General features: G+C 53.6%; 1 protein-coding gene across 1 annotated transcript in view; it reads right to left on the bottom strand.

Moving 5' to 3' along the window:
- LOC114006470 (myosin-9-like) overlaps positions 1-9,098 on the bottom strand; it is a 37,436-nt gene that overhangs the window by 4,719 nt on the left and 23,619 nt on the right. Inside the window, 10 exon segments of the mRNA XM_027769030.1 lie at positions 144-320; positions 558-983; positions 2,043-2,291; positions 3,451-3,603; positions 3,793-3,897; positions 4,129-4,335; positions 5,766-5,910; positions 6,326-6,538; positions 7,868-7,999; positions 8,001-8,031. Of these exon segments, the coding sequence (XP_027624831.1) occupies positions 144-320; positions 558-983; positions 2,043-2,291; positions 3,451-3,603; positions 3,793-3,897; positions 4,129-4,335; positions 5,766-5,910; positions 6,326-6,538; positions 7,868-7,999; positions 8,001-8,031 (1,838 nt within the window).

Below are 9,098 nucleotides of genomic sequence, written 5' to 3'. Positions count from 1 at the left end.
CCTGCCTGTGAGATGGGGCTCAGGACACCCAGGACCCTGCCTGAGAGGGGTTGGTGGCCGTTGCAGCGCTCCCTGGCTGCCACACCTGTGTCCGGCCTGGTGCTGTGTCTTGGCACTGTCGTGTGCAGCCAGCTCTGGTTGGGTTCAGTGGACCTCACCTGCAGCTTCCACAGTTGTTTGACAGCATCGTCCTGGTTTGTGTTGGCCGTGTCGATGTGGTCCTCCAGATCCTTCAGGTCCATCTCCAGCTTCTTCTGAGCAGCCATTGCCAACGAGCGCTGCTTCTGCTCGTCCTCCAGCTCTGCCTCCATCTCCCGCACCTGGGGAAGGAGGCGGCTCAGGAGGCTGGACCAGCACACGGAACCCACTCCCGTGAGCCAGGTGGGTACAGGCCAGGCCTGTGGGTCCACGGGTACCAATCAGGATCTCTGGTCACACTCCAGGGGTGAGCCACTGACCCTCGGGACATGGGACTGAAAGGAAGGGACTGGGAGAACTAAACCATGTGGAGTCAGTGAAGAAGAAAGCCCACCTCTGGGCTGTGGGGCTGCATTCACCTGTCTGACCAGCTGTTTCTTCTTCTCCTCGCTCTGCTCGTCGCGGCCCTGCAGGTCCCGCTCAAACTGGGCCTTCAGGGCCTGCAGGTTGACCTCCAGCCGCAGCTTGGCATCCTCGGTGGCCTGCAGCTCGTCCTCCAGCTCCTCCAGCTGGGTTTTCATCTCCTCCACCTGCTGCTCCAGGGCCCGCTTGGACTTCTCCAGCTCGTGGACGCTCTTGCCCACGTCGTCCTTGGAGCTCATGAGGTCCTCCATCTCCGTGCGGAACTGCTTGTTGAGCCGCTCCAGCTCCGCCTTCTGCTCCATGGCCTCCTCCAGGGCCCGGGCCAGCGACAGCGCCTTGGTCTCCTTCTCCCGGGCCTCCGCTTCCGCCCGGTCACGCTCTTCTGCGTACTTGGCAGAGATGGTCTTCTCCTCGGCCAGGAGCTGCAAGGACATGGGTGCCATGAGGCTCAGGGTGTCGGCTCAAGCTCCCCGGAGAACTAGGACCCCCAACGCGCACGACTTTAAAAAAAAAAAAAAAAAAGAACTAGGACCCTGATGCTGGGTCTGAGAGGGGCAGGGCCCAGACAGTAAGTCAGGGCAGCAGATTCCCGGTACGACACACACAGCTCTAACTGGACGAGGGCGAGGACGACCTCTAGTGCCAGGTGTAAACGTAGGTGTAGTGTGAACATCTCATGGGAGCGACCCTCCCCATGACACAGGGGCCGTCCATAAAAACCCACGGGAAATCGCTCACCCTCAGAACCGGGGAGCTTAGGTTTTCTTAAACAACTGCTTGGTGTTACCATGAGGAGACTCTGAGCCTGACTGCTTAGCAGCAGATACCACTGTGGCCCTCCACTAATGACCCTTCTGTCCCTCTGGGGTATGGTCACTGCATGGGCCCATTCTGCCTGTGCCTTTTCCTATCTTCCTATTCCATGGGTGGGTCACGGTTCTCACCAAGGGCCAGGGAGAACGTTTTGTGACCCTAAGGACCATAGTCTCTATGGCAGCCCTTAACCCCACCACTCCTGTGTTAATATGCCCAGAGGGATACAGAAATGCACAAGCATGGCTGTCTTAATGCAGCCTCTGGCTACGACACACAGGGGCCCATACAGCCACACCTGCTGACCCCAGGTCATGCCATTGTTCTATTAGTCCCAACGTCTGCATCTCTGTAAGCTGCCTCAGATCTCTGACAATGAGTGAAATAGGAACACAAGACAAAAACGTTTAAATGATTGCAAAACCAGTCCATTATAGAAAGCCAAAGGGGAAAAGGAAAAAAGGGTTAGAGTGTCCCCTCAGCTTGTTGTGTAGACACCTTCTCTAACTGCTTTCTTTCCAGACCTCAGCAGCCTGTAGAAACAGAGGACTCTGAGCACTTCCCCTCACAGTCAGTCCCCTGTGTGCGAAGTTGGGTGACCCTGGGCTTCATACAACACAGCTGCCCACGATGAGGGCTGCCGCTGAGGGCTGTGCTCCACCACGCACCTGTTCAAACCTCTTCTGCTGCTTCTCCAGGTTGGAGACGCTCTGCCGCTGGTGGTCCAGGTCCACCAGGATGTCGTCCAGCTCCTGCTGCAGCCGCGTATTGGTCTTCTCCAGCTTGTCATAGGCGGCCACCTTCTCCTCGTGACGCTGGCTCAGGTCCTCCAGGTCCTTCTGGAGCTTCCTCTTTGCCTCCTCTGCCGTCTCCAGGCACCCCACACCGTCCTCCATCTTCTTCTCCATGTTGGCCACCTGGGTGCGTGCAGAGTCAGGAATCACCTTAAGGGCAAATGTTCAGGCAGTGCGCCCGTCCCTGGGACACCTGGGTTCTGACCAACTGCGCGCAATATAGAACGGCTCTGCAGGAGGCCAGGGGAGGTGGGCCTCAAGGCCCGCTGTCACTGGACTCTGCCTCCTCATCTACAGCAAGTTTCCCTAAGACTGAGGACCCCACAGGGGAGGCCTCCCTCACCTCTCCCAGGGAGCAGGCACAGAGCCCTCTAGGGGAAGCATGAAGAATGGCAGACCCCACATGCTTCCCAGGCCGTGCACCTGCAGGTAAAGCTCAGCACTCAAGCAGGCCGGCCACTATACCCTGTGGGCACACTCTTAACCATCTGAGTCAGTTCTGGTCTTCTGATCTCGCACACAGAAATCCCAAGACAGGATCTAGAGAAGCCTATGGACTCCTTCTTATGACAGTATTTCAATATGTGTAAGACAGGGCCAGCTAGTGGTGTGGTTGCTAAGATGGCTGCCTCCCACGTGCCTGACTGTGCAGTTCTAGCCCCAGATCTGGTGGCTTGAGAAACATGCCAAGCGTGTGTATGCGCCCCAATTCCCAAAAGAAGAAAGACATGAAGAAGGGACTGTGGCAAGACTACCCTCTACTGCGGAGAAGTTCTTTCCCTGTCTCCCTCCAACAAGATTATGTGCCCTCTGGCATTTTTAAAAAACGCATAAACTAAATACGTAGGATTGCCAAGCCAACTAATTACGAACAACGCAGTGGTACTGTAACCCATGGCTGCTCGGCACATCAGCCAGTAATGTCCATGAAGGATCGGAGTGATGACGTTGGAGCTGGGAGGAGTCTAGCCACAGCTGTCATGCAATGACCAGCCATTTCCTTCTATGACAGGACCCATGTAGGTGCTGCTGCTACCACGGCCCATCTCCTGGTTTCACTATAGAGACATAAGCTGATGTGAGGCTAGGGCCTGGTGAAAACTGAGACATGCTATGCCCTCATCTAAGTTCATGGATCTCTGGATTCCACAAAGCCCCAGGCCCTGGTCTAGGGAGTGCAGAAGTGGGCTCCCGGTGGGGGGACTAGTGGGGACCAGTCAATGGCACAATGTGTGCGGTATGCCCCTCCCACAGAATCCAGCCTCAACTCTGAACCCCCAACCTGGGCGTGGAGCGCAGCGATCTGCTTCTCCAGGTTGTGCTTGGCCTCCTCCTCCTCCTCCAGCTGCTCCTTGAAGGAGTTCTTCTCGTCCTCCATCTGCTTCAGCTTGGTGCTCAGGCTCAGCTTCTGCCGGTTCTCCTCCTGCAGCAGCTCCTCCTCCCAAGGACAAGGGGTTGTGGGTGCTTAGGAGATGCACATTAGAGCCTCAGGGCCCCCCACACCTCTCAAAGGAGGGACAGACTCGGGACAGCCACGTAAAAACCAAGGGAGAACCCACAGCCTCCTTGGACAGGTGCTGACGCTGCGTGGGCAGAGTCTGGTCTTCAAGCTGGAAGCCCTTACCTGGGTGTCCTGCAGCTGGTACTCGAGTGTGGAGAAGTCCTTGGTGAGCTGGCTAGACTTGCTGTCGGACTGGCTCAGGAGACTGGTCACGTTGTCCAGCTCGACCTGCACAGGGAGGGCAAGAAAGGTCACGGACCCGGCCATCCCTGCTCGGGGTACCACCTAGGCTCCTGCAGGCAATGCTGGACCTAAATCACAAGCCGAGACATGGAGGCCTCGCTGAGGAACCAGAGAGAGTGAGAGAGCGAGAGAGTGAGCCTAGGCATGCAGGCCTGTCTGATACCAAGGCATTCCAGAGGCCCACTGCCTGGCTAGAGGTCCCGGCAGAAGTCTCACCTGCAGCTTGGTGACCTTGTCGGCCAGCTCCGTGCGCACACACTCGCCCTCGTTGAACTTGACCTGCAGCTCCTGCAGCTGGGCCTCCACCTTCTTCTGCTTGTTCTCTTCGTCCCCTTTGTCCTGCAGCAGGACTTTCACCTCGTTGGCCAGCTCCCCTCGCTCATTCTCCAGGGTCTGCTTCGCCTTCTCGAGGTTGGCTTTTACCTGGGCGGAGGGGCGGGGACGAACAAAGGTGTAAGTGGGGCACCCATGCCCTGACACGAGGCTGGACCTTCTGTCAGCACTCAAAAACTGTCAAATGCAGACCCGGAAATGGATGCTTCTGGAGAAGTAGCAAGGGTGTTAGCAAGAGCCCTGGACAGAGATGGCTCGGGCCTCTTGGCAGGCTGTTGACATTGGGCACCTGTCCTCACCACTGAGGGCCTCAGCATTCTCCCCTCCATAATTATCCCTGCCCGGCCTCCTTTGCAGGGTAGTGGGAACATGAGTATAAGGTGTGTTTGGTGCAGACTCTGCAGTGTTCATGAGACAGTGAGAGAAACCAACTGTTGGTAGCTAGACTTCCAGTAAAGCCTCTCTGAAATGTGATGTTTAAAATACTAACGCACATGGGGCCGACAGGTGGTGTGGTGGTTAAGAATGCTGGACTGCCACAAGGCTGATCAAGGTTCCAGTTCTGGACCTAGACACATGCTATCTCAATGTTCTTCTCTCTGTGTCTCTCTCAGGTCAAATTAAAGGAATGAATAAAGTTAAATTATTCTTTAAACAAATAATAATGTACAGGGTCCAGCTGGTTGCATGGTGGTTGGGGGCACTGGACTCCCATATGGTCAACCATGGTTTGAGTCCCAGACCTGGCGGCTTGCTTTCTCTCTTTCTCTATCTCTCACTCATTCTATTGCTCCCTGGTCAAATTAAATAAATAAGTGAATAAGCAATATTAAATAATTATTTTTAAAAATATGAACGTATAATGTAATGTTCTTTCAAGAAACATAAAAGTGAAGTTTGTGAAATGACCGTGACAATCCCATTCTAGTCTACACCAAGCAGGTGGCAGGGTCATCAGCGAGTTCAAGGGTCACTGGACAAGAGAAGGCTTCAACCTGCACGGCTCCAGGTGGAAGTTGACGGCACACAAATGGGCAAGGATGTTTCCAAGGACACTTTGTAGGTGGCCACGTGTCCAGTTGCCACCAAGTGTTCCTGAGCAAAAAGCCACAGGGGGTACAACTTGTCCTGCTTAGGAACTGCCCGGCCCTCAGCTGCCTGACCAAGAAAGAAGCCAGGATGCACATCGCAAGAGTTTTCTCAGTAAGACCCCAGCTGACCACCATAGGGGTTCTAAAGACAACCCCGTAGTCAGAAAAGGGACCACCGGGGCCCTGAGTTTTGGGTGCTTCGATATCCTGAAATTCTCTGGCCTGGCAGGTTGCTGAATAGAATAACGGCAAGAGCGCAACTTTAACAAGAACCTGAGGGCTAGGGCTGGACTCAGCCTGGCCAGCCTGACACTGGAAATGCTCTGTTCTACGGGCTGGGTGAGAGACTGCGAGGCCCAGCGCACGGTTGGCCGGAAGGTCCCTCCTGACAGCCCCTCCAACCCGCCAGGTGCAGGGGACCCTCCGCACCCGCTTCGTCTGCTCCAGCTGCTCTGCCAGCTCCTCTACGGCCTGCGAGTGCTTCTGCCTCATCTCCTGGATCTGGGCCTCATGGGTCTTGGCCTCCTCCTCTAGAGTCTTCTTCAGGATGTTCACTTCCTGTTCACGCTTGGACCTGAGCAGAGAAGTGTCATGAGAGCAGAGGCCAAGGACCTGGACGATGCTGCCATCGGGCCCTTCCATGGCTGCAGAGAGGCCTGGCAAGGCCCTAGGTGGCCCTAAGCAGGCTTCCAAATCAGGGGCTTCCCTCCTTGGCTATCAGTCCTGTGGCCCACACTTGCAGACACTGTGGAGAGGCCTCTGTACCCTTTCAGCCCTAAAGCCCACCCCTGCAACTCCAAATTCTGAGCCGAGTCCTCTAGCAGGCCTTCTACTTGGTAGAGAGAAACTATTGAGGGACCCTCACGCTTTCTGGTAAGTAACAGGACCACTGTGTGTTCAGGGGCCCAGGGTTCATTCCTCAGAAGCCAAAGCCTCTCCTTTGCTGCCACCTGACCCTCTATGACACAGTCAGCGAGCCCCGTGCACACCTGAGCTCTTGCTGGGCAGCTGTGGAATCCAGAGTGTCCTCCAGCTCTGTTTTCAGTGCTTCCAGCTCTTCCCCAAGGTCCCATTTCTGCTTCTCAGCTTTATTCCTGGAAGCACGCTCAGACTCCAGGTCTTCCTGGAGTTTGGAAATCTGAAACTCCAGCTCCCGAATTTTCTGCAGGGCCATGTCCTTCTGAGTGGCTTCTTCTTCCACTCTGCCAGAGATCAACAACATCAGTTTGAGGCCATTTTCACCTTCAAGAAGCAATTTCCAGAAAAGACCTTAAAAGAGATGCAGACAAAGATGCTTCTAGCAGTTATAATCATGGCACTTAAGATCACTCAGCAAGGGAACCAGCAGTTAGTGTAATGGCTATGTCACTGGACTCCCACGTAGTCGACCGCGGTTCGCGTCCTGGACCCGGTGGCTTAAAACTCACGCCGGGCGCATGTGCGTGCGTGCCCAAGATCCCGAGAGGAGAATGGAGGAGAAGGGATTGCGGCGTGACCATCCCCTATGGGGGGTGATTTCTCGCTTTCTATCTCTATGTCTCTCTCTGTCTGTCTAGCGAGCGCACGCGCCCTATAGTGAAAAATCTCTCAAAAAAAAAAAAAAGATCACTCAGCAAAAACGATACCCAAGGCATCCCAAAGGTTTAAGGGCAACCCCACCTTGAGATTTGGAAAGCTTTACTTACCTGATTAAGATTTAAATTTATTTTTTTAAACTATTTTCTGTTTTTTGGAGAGGTTTTTACTATAGTGTGCATGTACTCGCCAAAAAGACAGAAAGAGACAGAGAGACAGAAAGCGAGAAATCACCCCCCATAGGGGATGGTCACGCCGCAATCCCTTCTCCTCCATCCTCCTCTCAGGATCCTAGGCACACATGCACACGTGTCCAGCGTGAGTTTAAGCCACCCGCTCTGGGACTCAAACTGCTGTCGACTACATGGGAGTCCAGTGACATAGCGATTACGCCAACTGTTGGTACCAAGATTTAAATATTTTCAAAAATTAAAATGTTAAATGAAAAAACGAGAATGCTACAATTTCAGATGACTACAATTATGTGAAAATAGAAATGTGCTATGGCTATTGAATCATTATGAGTTATCAAGGTAGGTTCCCCAGTAATACATGCACCCTCCAGAAGGGATGTTGACACTGCACCAGGCCATGCGCATGAGTAGATGGGGGTAATGGGAAGTCTCTACCTTCTGCTCAGTCTTGCTGTGAATCTGAAACACCTCTAAAAAATGAAAAAAACTATGCTTATAGCCAATTTTAAAAGGAAAGGAAAGGACTCTCACGTTCAGGTGACAGTAATGAGTAATGGATGCCTTTTCTGGGATTACAAGCAAAAGAACAAACGAAAGACAAAGATTCCCTAGACCGTGCTCTAAGTAGATAGGAACCATTTGGTGGGAAATGGTTCCACCAAGACAGTGGCAGAAGGAAGCATATAACTACAACAATACAGGAAGCAAGCAGAAAGCACCGGCTCCGGCCATCTACATACGGGCTGGAGGGCTGGGCCTCACCTGGCCAGGGCGGCCTGGAGCTCCTCCTGTTTGGTCAGCTGCATACTGAGCTCTGCAATCTGGATCTGGAACTCAGCCATCTGGTTACTGAGGTCTGTGGAGTCTCCCTCCAGCTTCCGGCGGGTCTTTTCGCGGCTGCTGCTTCTCCTCCCTGGGGAGGTGCTCTGTGAAGGGGGCCAGAGGGAGCCCCAGAGCCCTCAGTGGCCACAGGCTTTTCTGTCTGTTTTGAATTACTTGTAACACTGAGCATTTGTTATGAACATATGTAAGGCTGCAGGGTCAGGACGCATAGATGCTCATACCCAACTCCTGGCCGAAGGAAAGGAAGATCACCACAGGCTGCCAAGTCCCCTGTGTCTCTCTAGCCTCACCCCCTGGCCCTCCTGTCATGGGTAACCACACTCCTAAGTCTGTGTCTAAGTCCTCTATTTGCCTTTAAGGCCATACCATAACCGTGGCGCTAAAAAATTTGATGTTTGGTTTTAAGTGAACACGATCTTACATGAACAGAACTGCCTTGTACGAGTTCCAGAGGTGGAAGAGTGGAGTCAGGGTTCCACGGCTAGTTTTATGATTTCCTGTGACGTCACTTAGGTAAGCTACCTCACCTTCCTGTACCGCTTCTGAGTATCGGGGTAACAAGCAACCCACTCACTAGGATGTTAAGAGGCTCAAATTGAGTCAACATCTTAAAGCAGGGGTCCCCGAGGTGCTTGACCTGTTGAGGGCCACCTCCCCTGCAACATGCAGCTAGGGGTAGGGGGCTTCAGTGAGCAAGGCTCTGTATTTTCAGCCCTCCCCATTGCTCACATTGCCGCCTGGGCCCCCTCCTGGTGGATTCTCATAGAGTGTGACCCCTACTGTTTTGTGACTATTTGACTGTATACTATGATGTGGTGGTGGGGAGACGGGGGTGTAGGCGGATCTGGTGTGCTTGGGTAACCTGGGACCAACACCACCTCACCCAGTGTCTGAGGAAGGACAGCTTTCCACGAGGCCAGTTCTTATGCCAGGAATGTTGGGGACCACTGCCTCACAGCACTTAGAGCAGTGCCTGGCCGAGAGCTGACCTTGGCAATTACTCTGTGACCTGCCTTTGTCACCCGATCTTAGACTCAATCTTAAAGTGCAGCATGTTTACGTCTCACTGTGACCAACTCATTTGGACGTCGGTCTGGAATTCCATTAAAGGAACACGTCACAGGTTCTCCATTTTACGATGGACAGGTAT

This window comes from Tupaia chinensis, unplaced genomic scaffold (genome assembly GCF_000334495.1).
Source record: "Tupaia chinensis unplaced genomic scaffold, TupChi_1.0 Scaffold148234_1, whole genome shotgun sequence".
Lineage (NCBI taxonomy): Eukaryota > Metazoa > Chordata > Mammalia > Scandentia > Tupaiidae > Tupaia > Tupaia belangeri.
Note: the sequence above shows the minus strand (reverse complement) of the source record. Positions and strands in the feature narration are given on the sequence as shown.